Source organism: Cornus florida, unplaced genomic scaffold (assembly GCF_030987335.1).
Source record: "Cornus florida cultivar Cherokee Brave unplaced genomic scaffold, ASM3098733v1 CherokeeBrave_3.0.0_Hap2_Chr01, whole genome shotgun sequence".
In the NCBI taxonomy this organism is placed as follows: domain Eukaryota; kingdom Viridiplantae; phylum Streptophyta; class Magnoliopsida; order Cornales; family Cornaceae; genus Cornus; species Cornus florida.
Window position 1 is genome coordinate 31,659,177 of NW_026775571.1, and position 20,206 is coordinate 31,679,382.

Below are 20,206 nucleotides of genomic sequence, written 5' to 3' on the forward strand. Positions count from 1 at the left end.
AAGATCTCTCTCTCTCTTGTTTTCTCTATCCTTTATTTGTTTGTTTACATTAAGCTTGTTAGTTTAAGTTTAGTTTAATCAACCAAACAAACCACATTTTGATCACTCGACCTACTAACCCTTATTTCTTTCCATAACAATACGACCCCCTAATCCCTTGGGACGATCCCTTCTCACTCATACTACATAGTATAGGTGTTAAGCGGTTTATAAATTTAAAGTATGGTGCCCACTTGATACTAGTTCCACACTCAAAGTGCTTGTGTATCATTTTGTGCACACGCTCGGGAAGCCACCATAGTTTTTTGCGTTGTTGCCGGAGATTTGAAGGCAACGCCATATTTTGGAAACAATTAGGAATTAGTACTCTTTTGATCGTGTCTTTACTTTATTTTTATTTTCATTTTGGATACTTATTGTGGTTATTCTTAATTGACTATGTACATTGAAATAAGGAAAGTGAGCAAAGGAATTCGAAGCAAGGAGCTAAGCAAAGCATAAGAAAAGGCTAAAAATCTAAAAATTTGCAAAGCTAAGCCAAAAATTGAAAAAATACTTTGAAGTTGCTTATGGACCCTTTGTGAGCTCTTTCTAACTCAATCACTATTTTAATTATCGGCCCGCGTGGAGGCATTACTTTTAAATTCTTAGATAAATCGTGAGCCCGCGTGGAGGCAATTTATTTTTCTTGCATATTGTTGAAAGCATGGGAGTATAGGATCATTGTATGTGGAGGAAGTTTGTTGATTATTGATTTGTTGCGGAGGTGAAGTGATTGCTACTTGCTTTGTTACTTGTTTTTGTTTTGTTTGTGCATGCATGGTCGAAGGTCATTAAATCCAACTCTTGTCCCACTTGATTTTCATCTTGAATCCGTTATTCGTAATCCTAGGGGAAGAGGTAGTTCTAGTCATTACATTTAATCAAAATGAGGACCATGTGGAGGACCTTGGTCACATAGACCAACAAGGTATCCTCCACCCTAATGTACATCATGACAACATCCAAGTTCCACTAGGCATGCCGAGACCTTTCATTCATCTACGACAATAAGGCCAAGTTTCATTGGGAATGCCTAGGCCAATGTTTGCTCCACAACCGCCCATAATTCAAGGTAATCAAGGTTTTCGTGTAGCACCACTGGTTGTAAATCCCCCTCTTGCTTTGCATGATCACTATGTACCGAATGAATATAATGCACCCACATGTATTCAATTACCACCATTTAGAGCACATCTGATGAGCACTGAATTGTGCGCATTTTAACCCGTTAAGCTTGGATATTCTAGAACCTTTATCTATCTTACTTTGCCATTTTAGATTAATTTCGTATTATTTCCATTTTCAGGCACTTATCCCGAAAATAAGCTAACTCAGCCAAATAAGAGCTTAAATGCAACAATTCTGGGATTAATCAAAGAAAGGAGCAAAGTGGAGAAAGAAAGAAGCAAAAAGAAGCCAAATGTGGGAAACAGCAAAGTTCGATCGATCCAACTTCAGAGTTCGATCGATCCAATATTCATCGATCTCAGTATTTCAAGATGGATCAAAACTATGATGTTCACATTCAGAAATCCAAAAGTTCGATCGATCCAACATCATTCTTCGATCGATCGAACCCCCTTATCCTTATCCAAATGATTGATCTTATCCACAGTTGTACCACCTACTAACCATTTTTGTCCTTTTCCCAAAATATCTCCAAAAATATCTCGGATTTGTCTTTTCCCAAAAAGCTCAGCCAGTTGGATCGATTCAGCCTTAGTTCGATAGATCTCAGCCAAGTTCGATCCATCCAAGTCCAAGGTTCGATCGATCGAACTTTCTCCGGTGCGAAAAAGTTAAAAAGCCAGCTCATTCATTCCGTCCTCTATCCAATCATTGGGGAATATGCCTTGCACGACCCCAGCTCATTTGGTGTGTCACTTGACCTACCTATAAAAGGAATATGATGCACTTTTTGAAAAAAAAAAGATTGGCAATTTGGTAAAGGCAACTTTAGAGGCTATTCTTAGTGTAGAAGAAAAGAAGAAGGAGGCTAGAGACACCATTAGAGGCCTTTCATCTTCCAAGGAGCAGATTTCATCCATGGAGCTTGCCCTTGAGGATTGAAGGAGCATCACCATGAGTGGCTAAACATCCTCTTGGGGCTAAAGTTAGCCCCAAGCATGTTTTCTTTACCTTAATCTTGTGTATTATTGAGGGATTAGTGTTGTAATACATTTTTTAACACTTTGATTTATATAGATCTTGTTCATTCAATGATTTATATGGTTTAATGCTTTCAATTGATCATTTCATTCTATCCATATGTTTATGTATGCTAGAATAGATGTTCATGTGCTTATCTCTATTTCTTGCGTTATTGATGCATGTCTATGTGTATTAATGCTATGGATCTAGAGATTGTCAAAAAATAGTGCTTAATGGAATGTTCTTATTATTTTCTTGATGGTTCATACTTATTCCTTGATGGACTATGCCTCTCTCTTAGTTTATTTTCATGCTAGTAGTGTAGATGTAATGTAGTTGTAGTGTAGTGTTAAATGGGAGAACAATCTATGCTTGTTGTTTGATATTCCATACTTTTCAATGCAAGTAGCACATGTCTCTAACCTTGTGGTGTATTTGGATTGTGAGCTTAATGAAAGGATTAATGACTTGTTTTGATCTATTGTGCCTTTCACATGTTATTTAGACAATATATGCTTCATTGCTTGATATATTGTGCCTTTCACATGATGTTTAGACAATACTTGCTTAATTGGTCATCCTTGCTAATTGAACCAACCAATTTCACACACACACCAATATTGCAACACACCTTACCCTCATTAGTCACTTGTTAATGGTATAGAGATGCATTGCTTGGTGGTAATCTCTAAACCCCAAGACATCTCTCTTTCTTTTACTTACTCTTTATTGCATTCATACTTAATTTAATTTAGTTGCTCTCTAGTTTAAACAACCAACCAACCATTACTTGATCACTCGACCTACTAACCCTAATCTCGATTCTACAACACAATTCGACCTAGCACAATCCACAATCCCTTGGGACGATCCCTACTCGCACTAACTATATTTTTAGTGAAGGTAGTAGTGGCTTTATAAATGTAAAACTTGGCCCTCACCTTAATGCACACTCTTAAGTTTGATGGTAGTGCGACCATGACCAGTCAGTTTTTGGCACTGTTGCCGGGGATTGATTGATTTGATTTGGCAACGTCGAATTTGTGGAATTCAATTAGGATTAGTACTCTTTTGATCGTGTCTTTATTTTATTTTTATTTTTTCTTTTGATTACTCATTATGTTTGTTTTTGATTGACTAGGTGCATTGAGTTGAAGAGAAGCCAAGCAAAGGAACAATTAAGCAAAGGAGCTAAGCAAAACAAAGGAAAAAACTAAAAATTGAAAAACTGTTAAGCTAAGCTAAATTTGGAGTTGAAGTGCTAGGACCTTTATGAGACTTTCTCTACTCAAACTCCTTAGTTAAATCTCATGTATCGACAAAACTTCATCATCTACGTATATATCTTCTTCTTCATCATCAGGGTTGGCAGGAATATAGTCTTGCTTGAACCATTCGTCTACTTTGATCTCTGCCATTGTTATCCTTGTAATAGGGTTGGAATCAAGAATTCTCCTTATTAAGTTTTGTGCTTCTGGGATTAGCCATTTTGGTATCTGAACATCCCCTTGAAAATCTGAAATGCCTCAAGAGGGTTAGAGACGGAAAGTTCATGAAATTTCAAGTCATAAAAATGCGTTGTATATATAAGTAGAAAACACACGCACATATAAAGAGCTTTGTATGCGAATTTGTTTCTTTACTAATAAATTAAGAATGAACACTTGTAATTAATATTTGTACAAGTGGACTATTATTGGTTTTCCCAGGTTTAAACTCTAGTGCATCATATTTTGTAAAGAATTATATTTAATACTATAATTTTATTTAACTCTTTTTTTTTTTTTTTTTTTTTTCTTATAGTAATGACATAATCACTTCAGATTTAAAATATATGTATGTATATAGCCCAAAATTCAATGGTGTGAAATATGAGACACAATAACAAAAAAATTGTTCTAAATTCATAAAATTATTTGTAGACAACCAAATAGTTTTTTGAATTTTTGTTTTTCAAAAACTGTTTTGTAATTTTACCTGTTCAGAATTTTAAGAGAAGAAAACCATGCAAGGCTTAATATTTCTGTGCCAATTTGTTTTTTTACTGAATAAATTAAGAATGAACCGGCGCTGTACGACAGAATAGTAAATCAAGAACAAAAAATTAACATCATATCACATGATAAAAACAAACAATTTATATATGTTATAAAAAATGTCGTTACATTTACAGTGCTATTACAATGGATGAAAAAAAAAAAAAACAATTCTAATCCAAATCATTCAGCTGTCGACATCTTGAAGCGACAAATCGGACAAAAGTTACCTATCTCCAGCCAATGATCAATGCAATCTTCATGGTATACATGATCAAAGATAAACCTCTAGATACAATTGACTGTTTGTACAGTATTTGATCTTTGTAATTCGAGAAAATTAGAGTGTCCCCTAAAATCCTGAATGCACCACCTCCATATTCTTGAGCCACTGTTCGCACCTCAAACTCTTTCGGCATAATATCGATAGGTTCATCCCCTGGTTTCTCTGGTTCTTTAACAAGAACCATTCGTCTGAACTTATCCAGAAAATGTCATATAAAGATTACGTTTTTAGGGCTTTTGGGAATTATGACTAAAATGATTGGTGCTGTCGGCATATACGTGTGTGTGTATACTAATATACATACCCTGATTCGGTGGGGCGAGATTCGAGCCAAACTAGGTGGCCATGGCCGTCGACGGCTGTGCCGCCGAGACGCTTCTCGCCGCCAGAGACAACATCGGCGGTGATAGGGGACTTCCAAGAACCATATGGTGCAGTGAGCTTCTCTGCGGTTCCTTCAATTGATGCTTTGACAGTTGAAGCCATTCTCTTGCAGCTTCGTTGTTGATGAGTCTGGCTCTTGGTGAGTAGTCTGGTAATTTGGTTGAACGAGGATGAGGAGGACAGAAGCCGCGCAGTTAGCATCACGCTGTGTATATTTTTGAAGAGGAATTGCTAATTTGGCTTCGGCAGCCTTCATACTCCTCCTCTGGTTTTTTCAAAAATATGATTTTTTGCTAAAAAGATAGTATTGTAATTTCAAAAATATGATTTTTTAAATAAAAGGGAATATAATAAGAGTAATTTAGTCATTTCACATACCCTTAACGTCTAATTGACAGAGTTGGAGTAAAATGATAACTTTATTTTATTATTGGGGGTTTTTCAAACTGATTGAGATTTTATGATCAATTTTTAATAGTATTGGGAGTTTACAGAAATTTGTCCTTAATACTATAATTTTATTTAACTTTTTTTTTTTTTTTTTTTTTTTTATCTTTTATTTTTTATTAGTAACGACATAATCACTTAAAATTTAAAATATATGTATATATATAGCATATAAACTAGGTGCAAAATTAAAAGGTGTGAAATATGAGACACAATAACAATTTTTTTCACTTAAGATTTAAAAAAAATGTCTTTATATAGCATATAAACTAGGTGCAAAATTCAATGGTGTGAAATATGAGACAATCAAATAAGTTTTTAAAAATTTTAACTGTTTTGTAATTTTACCTGTTCACGTTCTCTATTCTTGAAAACAATTTTAAGAAAGAAAACCAAGCAAGACTTAATATTTCTGTGCCAATTTGTTTCTTTACTGAATAAATTAAGAATGAACCATCGCTATATACAGAATAGTACATGAATTGAAGCTGTACGAAAGAATACTAAATCAAAGAACAAAAAATTAACAACATATTACATGAATTGATAAAAACAAAACGATTTATATATGTCATAAAAAATGTCATTACATTTACAGTGCCATTACAATGGATGAAAAAAAAAAAAAAAAATTCTAATTCAAATCATTCAGCTGTTGGCATCTTGAAGCGACAAATCGGACAAAAGTTACTGATCTCCAGCCAATGAATAATGCAATCTTCATGGTAGACATGATCACAGGGCATGCGAGTGACTTCAGAACCAACTCGAAACTTGACGAAACAAATTATACATTTATCAATGTAACCTCCTATCCATGGTACGGTCTTCAACCCATCATGGTCTTCGTCCACGTCCTCGTCCACCTCCCTATCCCACGGCCACGGCCACGGAAAATACGTAACCATCATGTCTATGAAAAAAAAAGGTGTGCTAGTGGTGCTAGAACAAGTGACTTGTTCTATGTCACCAGAGAGAATCCTACTAAATAAATCGTCAGTTGTGTCCGAGAGCTGGTCACGATTGCGGGTGATTACCTCCGTACTGGTGTGGGATCTAGAGAAGGGTTCGCTAGTAGTTATGGCTCGACAATCAGAGAGAATGCTATGAAATATATGGTCACGATCGAGGGTAATTCCGACAGTAGAGAGGAATTGAGAGAAGCATGAGTATGCTTCGTCATCAGACAACAACACAGTGGTCGAAATTGGGTGTTTTGTTTTACTCAATTCAACACTTTTTTCTGAGACTAAGGCATGGTTGAAATCTTTTCTGTCAACGTGTGCCATTAGGCCAAACGAATTAGCCGGTGGAGAATCAAGATTAAGATCAACTCTGCTGAACCACCAATATGTGTGTAGCCGATACATCATATCCAGTAAAAAATAGAGATGGATGGAGATGATGTAAGTAACCTTTGCACCTCCAATATCCTTCTCCTTCCCACGATGAGATCCGAATGAATGGAAAGGAAAATACTTCCACCCCAATTTCTGTGGATGGGAATAACAAAATAGCCCAATTTATGAGACTCCTTGTCAGAATGGGAAAAGAAAATTCCAAAATAAAGAAAATAAATACACCATATATAATAAAAATTGATGAGCTCGATCCACAATTTACGCTACCCAAAAATTGGAAATAAACGCCGAGGAGAAGAACGAATTAGGGAAGACAGATTTTGATAGCAATAATATATGACATATAAAATCTAGAGAGAGAGTAGCAACCTGTGTCTCGTTGCTTGTCGAAATACGACAGAGATGGAAGGAATTAGTGGAAGAGCTTCAGATCGAAGGAGTTGGCCAAGGGGAGGATCTACGGCGGCTGAGGACAATAGCCTCCTTGTGTTTACCCTTCCGAATGAAAAAGTGTATATTTTTAGGGTTAGATACTATATATATCTACCTGCGTCTCGCTTGTCGAAATACGACAGAGATGGAAGGAATTAGTGGAAGAGATCCAAGGAGTTGGCCAAGCGGAGGATCTAGGGCGGCTGAGAACAATAGCCTCCTTGTGTTTACCCTTCCGAATGAAAACGTGTATATTTTTAGGGTTAGATACTCGAGAGAGAGAGAGAGAGAGAGAGAGATAGGTAAATTGCAAAAAAAACCTTCAACTATGTTTAAATTTGTAAATAATCCTCTAAACTATGTTTTGTCCATAAAACCCCCTAAACTATCACATTTAGTTGTAAAATGTCCTCTTGTCTTTCCCATTTTTCATTAAATAACAATAATATCCTTTCGTATTAAATTATACGATATATTTTCCTTGTTAAAATAAAATATGAAAAAAAATTCATACTAATTTGATGAAATATTCTCCATTAAATATATTCATATACTATTATTAAACGTGCAAAGTGTTTCAGTATTTCAGTATTTATTTATTAATATAAAAAATTATTTATTAATTGATATAAAACTCTACAAATTAACTAATAAAATTCAAATCGCCTATTTATTTAATTGTTTCTAAAAAAAATTAATAAATTCATATTACAAATTACCTAATAAATATGTACTATTATTAAAAGAGTTTTTATAAATTTAAATTACAAATTCCCTAATAAATCTATACTATTATTAAAAGAGTTTCTATAAAACTGTGACACAAAATCTATATCTATATCTATATCTATATCTATACTATTATTATAAAAAAAAATTACATTCATTCAGACCGACCCAGTTATGATTATGTCCTTATCAAGAGAGGACACATGTCATCAACCTATAAATACAGGAATTGGGGAAGGATGAAGGGTACAGAAATTGAGAATTTTATAAATACTAAGGGGCATAAATTTAGAAACTCATAGAACATCCAAAGAATAAGTACATTTAAAATCAATGAAAGTCCTGAACATCATCTCAAAGTAAGTTGAGAGAAGCTCTCATAGAACAAGAAGTGGAGAGATTTGGATAGCATCTCAAAGTAAGTTGAGAGATCAATCCATGTGTGTAATACTGACTTTAAATTGTTATCTCTTGTTCGTGTGGCTTAATTACATAATTGTGGAAGGTCTAAACAGAAGTCTCCACACCATTGCATAGTTTGCATACGCAACATCAAGTAGATTTTGATTTACAGAGTTTTCGGAGAACATATCACTCATTTATTTTTTATTTATTTCTTAAATCTATTATAAATAATAGATGTGGATTACTCCTAAATATTTTTAAATTAACAAAAATTGCAATAAAAAAGAAAGAAGACTTTGCAGGCAACAAGAAAAATTAACAAAGGATAAAGGATTGTACTCAATTTTTATAAATTAATAAAGTAATTATTATTTGCTTCATATGCAAAGAATATCAATTTTTATAAATTAATAAATTAATTATGATTCGCTTCGTAAAAAAAAGTGTTAATGCATAATAAAATATTTAATAAATCAATTGGTGCACAAAATATTGAACTAAATCAATTGGTGCATAAATAATTAATTCACCACATTAGATATTACATCACGCCTCTTAATAATATATATTAAATTAAATATATTACATTAAATATAATATATTACATTAAATATTAAAAGGAGTGCTATTGATAATTCAATTTCAAATATGTTAACTTTGACACAAATCAATTACCAATTAAAATTAAATAGGTAAAATAAAATAAGTTCTTTAAAACACTAACACTACCTTTTATTGTGAGTTTTTTTTAATAAAAGGAAATCTAATTAGAAATGATATATTTAAAGAAAATAAAATAATAATTTTCTCTATCACATTAGATAAGGACATATTTAAAGAGTTTCTATAAAACTCTAACACAAATTACATATTTATCTATTTATTATTTTGAGTTAAAATAAAAGAAAATCTTAGCCAAGAATTATTAATATAAAAAAAATTATTAATTGATATATAAAATAATATAATTTTTCTAAAATTCTATCACAAATTGCCTTTTATTATAATTTTTTTTATAAAAAAAAATCTAATTAGACAAAGATATATTTAAAGAAAATAAAATAATTTCTATAAAACTCTACCACAAATTACCTTTTATTTTTCAATAAAACTCTATCACATTAGATATATTTAAAGAGTTTCTATAAAACTCTAACGCAAATTAACTATTTTTTTCAACAAAAGGAAATCTAATTAGACAATGATATATTTAAAGAAAATAAAATAATTTCTATAACACTATACCACAAATTATCTACTTTTTTTCAACAAAACTCTAGACAAAGATATATTTAAGGAGTCTCTGTAAAACTCTAGCACAAATTACTTATTTATCTATTTATTATGAGTTTTATTAATAAAAGGAAATATAATTATACGAGTATTATTAATTTAAAAAAAAATTTATTAATTGATATTAAAAAGAGGTTTTAAAAGAGTTTCTAAAACTCTTACACAATTTACCTATTTATCTATTTATTATTAGCTTTTTTAATAAAAGTAAATCTAATTAGACAAGAATTATTAATATAAAAAAAATATTTATTAATTGATTTAAAAAGAGTTTTTAAAAGAGTTTCTATATAAAACTTTAACACAAATTACCTATTTATTTATTTACTATGAGTTTTTAATAAAATAAAATCTAATTAGATAAGAATTATTAATATAAAAATTATTTATTTATTAATATAAAAAATAAAATAATTTTTCTAAAACTCTACCACAAACTATCTTTTATTTTGAGTTTTTTTAATAAAAGGTAATTTAATTAGACAAGAATTATTGATACAAAAAATATTTATTAATTGATATAAAAAATAAAATAATTTTTTCTAAAACTCTAACACAAATTACATTTTTTTAATAAAAGAAAATCTAATTAGACAAGAATATATATATTTAAAGAAAATAAATAATTTCTATAAAATTTTATCACAAGTACCTATTTTATTTTCAATAAAACTCTATCACACTATGATGAGCGCTGAAAAGTGCGATTTAAACCCTTTAAACTTAGATATTCTAGGACCTTCATCTATCTTATTTTCCCGCCTTAGACTAATTTCGTATTATTTTCATTTTCAGGAATTTATCCCCAAAATAAGTCAATTCAGCCAAATAAGAGCATAAATGAAGCAATCTTGAACTGAATGGAAGAAATGAGCAAAGTGGGTGCAAAATGAAGCAAAGTGTGAAAAAGTATCATCTTCGATCGATCTCATCAATGTTCGATCAGAGCAAGATCGATCTAGGCCTCATCGAGATGGATCCAAGCCTTTGTCCTTATCCAAAAGATCTCACCATCTTCGATCGATCCAACCCTTCTCAGATTGATCGAAACTATTCGATCTTATCCACACCTACCACTCCACCTACCACTTTTGTCTTTTTTCCAAAATATCCCAAAAATATCTCAGATTTGTCTTTATCCAAAAAGGCGCCGCCAAGGATGGATCGATCTAGCCAAAGTTTGATAGATCTCACCTAAGTTTGATCAATCTCATCAATGTTTGATCGATCGAACCCTCTTAAGTGCGAATTAAATCAAATTTCAGCTCATTAAAAGTTGGCAAATGGTGCAACCATTGGAGCAACCCTTGTGCACGAGTCCAGACCATTGGGTGTAACACTTGAGCTACCTATATAAGGATTTGAGCCACTTTTGTAAAGAGAGACATTACATGCTTAGATACATTCTTAGGGACCAAGAAAAGAGATGAGAGGAGGTTAGAGACACCATTTTTAGGAGTTCTTCCATTCATCTAGGGTTTTCATCAAGAACAAGAGCATACCTACCATGGAGATAGCCCTTGAGGGTTGGAAGACTACATCAATGAGTGGCTAAACATCTTCTTAGGGCTAGAGTTAGACCTAAGCATTCCTTCTAAACCTTGATGCTATGTATTTTGAGGGGATTTGTGTTATAATACTTGTCTTGACACTTATATATATATAAATCTTGTTTATTCAATGATTTGTGTGGTTTAATACTTTCAACTGGCATTTCATTCTATCAATATGTCTATGTATGATAGAATAGATGTTCATGTGTTTATCTTTAGTTTTTGTATTGTTGATGCATGTCTATGTGTATTGATGCTATAGCTTTAAAGATTGTCAAGGTATAGTGCTTAATAGAATGCTCTTGTGGTTTATTTGATGGTTCATACTCATTTCTTGATGGATTGTGCCTCTCCCTTAGTTTAATTAGTTTAATTTTCATGTCATTAGCTTAGTTGTAGTGTAGTTACCTTAGTTTCTTAGATGAGAGGACAATCCATGCTTGTTATTTGATGTTTCATGCTTATGAATGCAAGTAGTATATGTTTCTAACCATGTGATGTGTTTGGATTGTGAGCTTAAAAGAAGGATTAATGGCTTAGTTTGATATATTGTGCTGTTCATTAGGTTGTTTAGACAATATATACTTAATTGGTCATCCATGCTTGTTGAAACAACCAATCACACACACACCAATATTGCAACACATGTTTCCCCTCATTAATTATACATTGAGTGTTTAGAAAGATGATGTTTAGTGGTGACTTCTAAGTCCCAAGATCTCTCTCTCTCTTGTTTTCTCTATCCTTTATTTGTTTGTTTACATTAAGCTTGTTAGTTTAAGTTTAGTTTAATCAACCAAACAAACCACATTTTGATCACTCGACCTACTAACCCTTATTTCTTTCCATAACAATACGACCCCCTAATCCCTTGGGACGATCCCTTCTCACTCATACTACATAGTATAGGTGTTAAGCGGTTTATAAATTTAAAGTATGGTGCCCACTTGACACTAGTTCCACACTCAAAGTGCTTGTGTATCATTTTGTGCACACGCTCGGGAAGCCACCATAGTTTTTTGCGTTGTTGCCGGAGATTTGAAGGCAACGCCATATTTTGGAAACAATTAGGAATTAGTACTCTTTTGATCGTGTCTTTACTTTATTTTTATTTTCATTTTGGATACTTATTGTGGTTATTCTTAATTGACTATGTACATTGAAATAAGGAAAGTGAGCAAAGGAATTCGAAGCAAGGAGCTAAGCAAAGCATAAGAAAAGGCTAAAAATCTAAAAATTTGCAAAGCTAAGCCAAAAATTGAAAAAATACTTTGAAGTTGCTTATGGACCCTTTGTGAGCTCTTTCTAACTCAATCACTATTTTAATTATCGGCCCGCGTGGAGGCATTACTTTTAAATTCTTAGATAAATCGTGAGCCCGCGTGGAGGCAATTTATTTTTCTTGCATATTGTTGAAAGCATGGGAGTATAGGATCATTGTATGTGGAGGAAGTTTGTTGATTATTGATTTGTTGCGGAGGTGAAGTGATTGCTACTTGCTTTGTTACTTGTTTTTGTTTTGTTTGTGCATGCATGGTCGAAGGTCATTAAATCCAACTCTTGTCCCACTTGATTTTCATCTTGAATCCGTTATTCGTAATCCTAGGGGAAGAGGTAGTTCTAGTCATTACATTTAATCAAAATGAGGACCATGTGGAGGACCTTGGTCACATAGACCAACAAGGTATCCTCCACCCTAATGTACATCATGACAACATCCAAGTTCCATTAGGCATGCCGAGACCTTTCATTCATCTACGACAATAAGGCCAAGTTTCATTGGGAATGCCTAGGCCAATGTTTGCTCCACAACCGCCCATAATTCAAGGTAATCAAGGTGTTCGTGTAGCACCACTGGTTGTAAATCCCCCTCTTGCTTTGCATGATCACTATGTACCGAATGAATATAATGCACCCACATGTATTCAATTACCACCATTTAGAGCACATCTGATGAGCACTGAATTGTGCGCATTTTAACCCGTTAAGCTTGGATATTCTAGAACCTTTATCTATCTTACTTTGCCATTTTAGATTAATTTCGTATTATTTCCATTTTCAGGCACTTATCCCGAAAATAAGCTAACTCAGCCAAATAAGAGCTTAAATGCAGCAATTCTGGGATTAATCAAAGAAAGGAGCAAAGTGGAGAAAGAAAGAAGCAAAAAGAAGCCAAATGTGGGAAACAGCAAAGTTCGATCGATCCAACTTCAGAGTTCGATCGATCCAACATTCATCGATCTCAGCATTTCAAGATGGATCAAAACTATGATGTTCACATTCAGAAATCCAAAAGTTCGATCGATCCAACATCATTCTTCGATCGATCGAACCCCCTTATCCTTATCCAAATGATTGATCTTATCCACAGTTGTACCACCTACTAACCATTTTTGTCCTTTTCCCAAAATATCTCCAAAAATATCTCGGATTTGTCTTTTCCCAAAAAGCTCAGCCAGTTGGATCGATTCAGCCTTAGTTCGATAGATCTCAGCCAAGTTCGATCCATCCAAGTCCAAGGTTCGATCGATCGAACTTTCTCCGGTGCGAAAAAGTTAAAAAGCCAGCTCATTCATTCCGTCCTCTATCCAATCATTGGGGAATATGCCTTGCACGACCCCAGCTCATTTGGTGTGTCACTTGACCTACCTATAAAAGGAATATGATGCACTTTTTGAAAAAAAAAAGATTGGCAATTTGGTAAAGGCAACTTTAGAGGCTATTCTTAGTGTAGAAGAAAAGAAGGAGGCTAGAGACACCATTAGAGGCCTTTCATCTTCCAAGGAGCAGATTTCATCCATGGAGCTTGCCCTTGAGGATTGAAGGAGCATCACCATGAGTGGCTAAACATCCTCTTGGGGCTAAAGTTAGCCCCAAGCATGTTTTCTTTACCTTAATCTTGTGTATTATTGAGGGATTAGTGTTGTAATACATTTTTTAACACTTTGATTTATATAGATCTTGTTCATTCAATGATTTATATGGTTTAATGCTTTCAATTGATCATTTCATTCTATCCATATGTTTATGTATACTAGAATAGATATTCATGTGCTTATCTCTATTTCTTGTGTTATTGATGCATGTCTATGTGTATTAATGCTATGGATCTAGAGATTGTCAAAAAATAGTGCTTAATGGAAAGTTCTTATTATTTTCTTGATGGTTCATACTTATTCCTTGATGGACTATGCCTCTCTCTTAGTTTATTTTCATGCTAGTAGTGTAGATGTAATGTAGTTGTAGTGTAGTGTTAAATGGGAGAACAATCTATGCTTGTTGTTTGATATTCCATACTTTTCAATGCAAGTAGCACATGTCTCTAACCTTGTGGTGTATTTGGATTGTGAGCTTAATGAAAGGATTAATGACTTGTTTTGATCTATTGTGCCTTTCACATGTTATTTAGACAATATATGCTTCATTGCTTGATATATTGTGCCTTTCACATGATGTTTAGACAATACTTGCTTAATTGGTCATCCTTGCTAATTGAACCAACCAATTTCACACACACACCAATATTGCAACACACCTTACCCTCATTAGTCACTTGTTAATGGTATAGAGATGCATTGCTTGGTGGTAATCTCTAAACCCCAAGACATCTCTCTTTCTTTTACTTACTCTTTATTGCATTCATACTTAATTTAATTTAGTTGCTCTCTAGTTTAAACAACCAACCAACCATTACTTGATCACTCGACCTACTAACCCTAATCTCGATTCCACAACACAATTCGACCTAGCACAATCCACAATCCCTTGGGACGATCCCTACTCGCACTAACTATATTTTTAGTGAAGGTAGTAATGGCTTTATAAATGTAAAACTTGGCCCTCACCTTAATGCACACTCTTAAGTTTGATGGTAGTGCGACCATGACCAGTCAGTTTTTGGCACTGTTGCCGGGGATTGATTGATTTGATTTGGCAACGTCGAATTTGTGGAATTCAATTAGGATTAGTACTCTTTTGATCGTGTCTTTATTTTATTTTTATTTTTTCTTTTGATTACTCATTATGTTTGTTTTTGATTGACTAGGTGCATTGAGTTGAAGAGAAGCCAAGCAAAGGAACAATTAAGCAAAGGAGCTAAGCAAAACAAAGGAAAAAACTAAAAATTGAAAAACTGTTAAGCTAAGCTAAATTTGGAGTTGAAGTGCTAGGACCTTTATGAGACTTTCTCTACTCAAACTCCTTAGTTAAATCTCATGTATCGACAAAACTTCATCATCTACGTATATATCTTCTTCTTCATCATCAGGGTTGGCAGGAATATAGTCTTGCTTGAACCATTCGTCTACTTTGATCTCTGCCATTGTTATCCTTGTAATAGGGTTGGAATCAAGAATTCTCCTTATTAAGTTTTGTGCTTCTGGGATTAGCCATTTTGGTATCTGAACATCCCCTTGAAAATCTGAAATGCCTCAAGAGGGTTAGAGACGGAAAGTTCATGAAATTTCAAGTCATAAAAATGCGTTGTATATATAAGTAGAAAACACACGCACATATAAAGAGCTTTGTATGCGAATTTGTTTCTTTACTAATAAATTAAGAATGAACACTTGTAATTAATATTTGTACAAGTGGACTATTATTGGTTTTCCCAGGTTTAAACTCTAGTGCATCATATTTTGTAAAGAATTATATTTAATACTATAATTTTATTTAACTCTTTTTTTTTTTTTTTTTTTTTTCTTATAGTAATGACATAATCACTTCAGATTTAAAATATATGTATGTATATAGCCCAAAATTCAATGGTGTGAAATATGAGACACAATAACAAAAAAATTGTTCTAAATTCATAAAATTATTTGTAGACAACCAAATAGTTTTTTGAATTTTTGTTTTTCAAAAACTGTTTTGTAATTTTACCTGTTCAGAATTTTAAGAGAAGAAAACCATGCAAGGCTTAATATTTCTGTGCCAATTTATTTTTTTACTGAATAAATTAAGAATGAACCGGCGCTGTACGACAGAATAGTAAATCAAGAACAAAAAATTAACATCATATCACATGATAAAAACAAACAATTTATATATGTTATAAAAAATGTCGTTACATTTACAGTGCTATTACAATGGATGAAAAAAAAAAAAAACAATTCTAATCCAAATCATTCAGCTGTCGACATCTTGAAGCGACAAATCGGACAAAAGTTACCTATCTCCAGCCAATGATCAATGCAATCTTCATGGTATACATGATCAAAGATAAACCTCTAGATACAATTGACTGTTTGTACAGTATTTGATCTTTGTAATTCGAGAAAATTAGAGTGTCCCCTAAAATCCTGAATGCACCACCTCCATATTCTTGAGCCACTGTTCGCACCTCAAACTCTTTCGGCATAATATCGATAGGTTCATCCCCTGGTTTCTCTGGTTCTTTAACAAGAACCATTCGTCTGAACTTATCCAGAAAATGTCATATAAAGATTACGTTTTTAGGGCTTTTGGGAATTATGACTAAAATGATTGGTGCTGTCGGCATATACGTGTGTGTGTATACTAATATACATACCCTGATTCGGTGGGGCGAGATTCGAGCCAAACTAGGTGGCCATGGCCGTCGACGGCTGTGCCGCCGAGACGCTTCTCGCCGCCAGAGACAACATCGGCGGTGATAGGGGACTTCCAAGAACCATATGGTGCAGTGAGCTTCTCTGCGGTTCCTTCAATTGATGCTTTGACAGTTGAAGCCATTCTCTTGCAGCTTCGTTGTTGATGAGTCTGGCTCTTGGTGAGTAGTCTGGTAATTTGGTTGAACGAGGATGAGGAGGACAGAAGCCGCGCAGTTAGCATCACGCTGTGTATATTTTTGAAGAGGAATTGCTAATTTGGCTTCGGCAGCCTTCATACTCCTCCTCCGGTTTTTTCAAAAATATGATTTTTTGCTAAAAAGATAGTATTGTAATTTCAAAAATATGATTTTTTAAATAAAAGAGAATATAATAAGAGTAATTTAGTCATTTCACATACCCTTGACGTCCAATTGATAGAGTTGGGGTAAAATGATAACTTTATTTTATTATTGGGGGGTTTTCAAACTGATTGAGATTTTATGATCAATTTTTAATAGTATTGGGGGTTTACAGAAATTTGTCCTTAATACTATAATTTTATTTAACTTTTTTTTTTTTTTTTTTTTTTTTTTTTTTATCTTTTATTTTTTATTAGTAACGACATAATCACTTAAAATTTAAAATATATGTATATATATAGCATATAAACTAGGTGCAAAATTAAAAGGTGTGAAATATGAGACACAATAACAATTTTTTTCACTTAAGATTTAAAAAAAATGTCTTTATATAGCATATAAACTAGGTGCAAAATTCAATGGTGTGAAATATGAGACAATCAAATAAGTTTTTAAAAATTTTAACTGTTTTGTAATTTTACCTGTTCACGTTCTCTATTCTTGAAAACAATTTTAAGAAAGAAAACCAAGCAAGACTTAATATTTCTGTGCCAATTTGTTTCTTTACTGAATAAATTAAGAATGAACCATCGCTATATACAGAATAGTACATGAATTGAAGCTGTACGAAAGAATACTAAATCAAAGAACAAAAAATTAACAACATATTACATGAATTGATAAAAACAAAACGATTTATATATGTCATAAAAAATGTCATTACATTTACAGTGCCATTACAATGGATGAAAAAAAAAAAAAAAAATTCTAATTCAAATCATTCAGCTGTTGGCATCTTGAAGCGACAAATCGGACAAAAGTTACTGATCTCCAGCCAATGAATAATGCAATCTTCATGGTAGACATGATCACAGGGCATGCGAGTGACTTCAGAACCAACTCGAAACTTGACGAAACAAATTATACATTTATCAATGTAACCTCCTATCCATGGTACGGTCTTCAACCCATCATGGTCTTCGTCCACGTCCTCGTCCACCTCCCTATCCCACGGCCACGGCCACGGAAAATACGTAACCATCATGTCTATGAAAAAAAAAGGTGTGCTAGTGGTGCTAGAACAAGTGACTTGTTCTATGTCACCAGAGAGAATCCTACTAAATAAATCGTCAGTTGTGTCCGAGAGCTGGTCACGATTGCGGGTGATTACCTCCGTACTGGTGTGGGATCTAGAGAAGGGTTCGCTAGTAGTTATGGCTCGACAATCAGAGAGAATGCTATGAAATATATGGTCACGATCGAGGGTAATTCCGACAGTAGAGAGGAATTGAGAGAAGCATGAGTATGCTTCGTCATCAGACAACAACACAGTGGTCGAAATTGGGTGTTTTGTTTTACTCAATTCAACACTTTTTTCTGAGACTAAGGCATGGTTGAAATCTTTTCTGTCAACGTGTGCCATTAGGCCAAACGAATTAGCCGGTGGAGAATCCAGATTAAGATCAACTCTGCTGAACCACCAATATGTGTGTAGCCGATACATCATATCCAGTAAAAAATAGAGATGGATGGAGATGATGTAAGTAACCTTTGCACCTCCAATATCCTTCTCCTTCCCACGATGAGATCCGAATGAATGGAAAGGAAAATACTTCCACCCCAATTTCTGTGGATGGGAATAACAAAATAGCCCAATTTATGAGACTCCTTGTCAGAATGGGAAAAGAAAATTCCAAAATAAAGAAAATAAATACACCATATATAATAAAAATTGATGAGCTCGATCCACAATTTACGCTACCCAAAAATTGGAAATAAACGCCGAGGAGAAGAACGAATTAGGGAAGACAGATTTTGATAGCAATAATATATGACATATAAAATCTAGAGAGAGAGTAGCAACCTGTGTCTCGTTGCTTGTCGAAATACGACAGAGATGGAAGGAATTAGTGGAAGAGCTTCAGATCGAAGGAGTTGGCCAAGGGGAGGATCTACGGCGGCTGAGGACAATAGCCTCCTTGTGTTTACCCTTCCGAATGAAAAAGTGTATATTTTTAGGGTTAGATACTATATATATCTACCTGCGTCTCGCTTGTCGAAATACGACAGAGATGGAAGGAATTAGTGGAAGAGATCCAAGGAGTTGGCCAAGCGGAGGATCTAGGGCGGCTGAGAACAATAGCCTCCTTGTGTTTACCCTTCCGAATGAAAACGTGTATATTTTTAGGGTTAGATACTCGAGAGAGAGAGAGAGAGAGAGAGAGAGAGAGAGATAGGTAAATTGCAAAAAAAACCTTCAACTATGTTTAAATTTGTAAATAATCCTCTAAACTATGTTTTGTCCATAAAACCCCCTAAACTATCACATTTAGTTGTAAAATGTCCTCTTGTCTTTCCCATTTTTCATTAAATAACAATAATATCCTTTCGTATTAAATTATACAATATATTTTCCTTGTTAAAATAAAATATGAAAAAAAATTCATACTAATTTGATGAAATATTCTCCATTAAATATATTCATATACTATTATTAAACGTACAAAGTGTTTCAGTATTTCAGTATCTATTTATTAATATAAAAAAATATTTATTAATTGATATAAAACTCTACAAATTAACTAATAAAATTCAAATCGCCTATTTATTTATTTGTTTCTAAAAAAAATTAATAAATTCATATTACAAATTACCTAATAAATATGTACTATTATTAAAAGAGTTTTTATAAATTTAAATTACAAATTCCCTAATAAATCTATACTATTATTAAAAGAGTTTCTATAAAACTGTGACACAAAATCTATATCTATATATATATTATTATTATAAAAGATAATGACATTCATCCGGCCCCGTCCCAGTTATGATTATGTTCTTATGAAGAGAGGACACATGTCACTAGCCTGTAAATACAGGCATTGGGGAAGGATGAAGGGTAAACAGCATCTCAAATTAGGTTGAGAGAAGCTCTCATAGAATAAGAAGTAGAGAGATTTAGACAGCATCTCAAAGTAAGTTGAGACAAGCTCTCATAGAACAAGAAGTGGAGAGATTTAGACAGCATCTCAAAGTAAGTTGAGAGATCAATCCATGTGTGTAATATTGACTTTAAATTGTTATCTTTTGTTTGTGTGGCTTAATTACGCAATTGTGAAAGGTCTAAACAGAAGTCTCCACACCATTGTAGATTTTGA

At 33.3% G+C, this 20,206-nt stretch overlaps 4 protein-coding genes across 4 annotated transcripts; all 4 read right to left on the reverse strand.

Annotated features, from left to right (window-relative positions):
* Nucleotides 1-4,313: 4,313 nt before the first annotated feature.
* LOC132294396 (uncharacterized) lies at nucleotides 4,314-5,223 on the reverse strand. Its single transcript, XM_059792245.1, has 2 exons — nucleotides 4,820-5,223; nucleotides 4,314-4,703 (listed from the first exon to the last, which is right to left on the reverse strand). The coding sequence occupies exons 1-2, from the start codon at nucleotides 5,098-5,100 to the stop codon at nucleotides 4,460-4,462; spliced, it is 525 nt and encodes a 174-aa protein (XP_059648228.1). The 5' UTR covers nucleotides 5,101-5,223; the 3' UTR covers nucleotides 4,314-4,459.
* Nucleotides 5,224-5,889: 666 nt separating this feature from the next.
* On the reverse strand, nucleotides 5,890-7,390 carry LOC132294391 (uncharacterized). Its single transcript, XM_059792233.1, has 2 exons — nucleotides 7,077-7,390; nucleotides 5,890-6,839 (listed from the first exon to the last, which is right to left on the reverse strand). Exon 2 carries the CDS (start codon nucleotides 6,717-6,719, stop codon nucleotides 5,991-5,993), a length of 729 nt encoding a protein of 242 aa, XP_059648216.1. The 5' UTR covers nucleotides 6,720-6,839; nucleotides 7,077-7,390; the 3' UTR covers nucleotides 5,890-5,990.
* An 8,753-nt stretch (nucleotides 7,391-16,143) lies between these two features.
* On the reverse strand, nucleotides 16,144-16,984 carry LOC132293305 (uncharacterized). Its single transcript, XM_059790777.1, has 2 exons — nucleotides 16,650-16,984; nucleotides 16,144-16,533 (listed from the first exon to the last, which is right to left on the reverse strand). The coding sequence occupies exons 1-2, from the start codon at nucleotides 16,928-16,930 to the stop codon at nucleotides 16,290-16,292; spliced, it is 525 nt and encodes a 174-aa protein (XP_059646760.1). The 5' UTR covers nucleotides 16,931-16,984; the 3' UTR covers nucleotides 16,144-16,289.
* Nucleotides 16,985-17,725: 741 nt separating this feature from the next.
* On the reverse strand, nucleotides 17,726-19,227 carry LOC132294405 (uncharacterized). The gene is made up of 2 exons (XM_059792252.1): nucleotides 18,913-19,227; nucleotides 17,726-18,675 (listed from the first exon to the last, which is right to left on the reverse strand). The coding sequence occupies exon 2, from the start codon at nucleotides 18,553-18,555 to the stop codon at nucleotides 17,827-17,829; it is 729 nt and encodes a 242-aa protein (XP_059648235.1). The 5' UTR covers nucleotides 18,556-18,675; nucleotides 18,913-19,227; the 3' UTR covers nucleotides 17,726-17,826.
* Between the last annotated feature and the right edge of the window lie 979 nt (nucleotides 19,228-20,206).

What these genes read in the sequence shown, in the direction of transcription:
- LOC132294396 (XM_059792245.1), bottom strand. Translation starts at nt 5,100, where the DNA reads ATGCTAACTGCGCGGCTTCTGTCCTCCTCATCCTCGTTCAACCAAATT. An exon ending in TCTCGCCCCACCGAATCAGG is followed by an intron (nt 4,704 to 4,819) that starts GTATGTATATTA and finishes GGATAAGTTCAG; the next exon opens with ACGAATGGTTCTTGTTAAAG.
- LOC132294391 (XM_059792233.1), bottom strand. Translation starts at nt 6,719, where the DNA reads ATGATGTATCGGCTACACACATATTGGTGGTTCAGCAGAGTTGATCTT.
- LOC132293305 (XM_059790777.1), bottom strand. Translation starts at nt 16,930, where the DNA reads ATGCTAACTGCGCGGCTTCTGTCCTCCTCATCCTCGTTCAACCAAATT. An exon ending in TCTCGCCCCACCGAATCAGG is followed by an intron (nt 16,534 to 16,649) that starts GTATGTATATTA and finishes GGATAAGTTCAG; the next exon opens with ACGAATGGTTCTTGTTAAAG.
- LOC132294405 (XM_059792252.1), bottom strand. Translation starts at nt 18,555, where the DNA reads ATGATGTATCGGCTACACACATATTGGTGGTTCAGCAGAGTTGATCTT.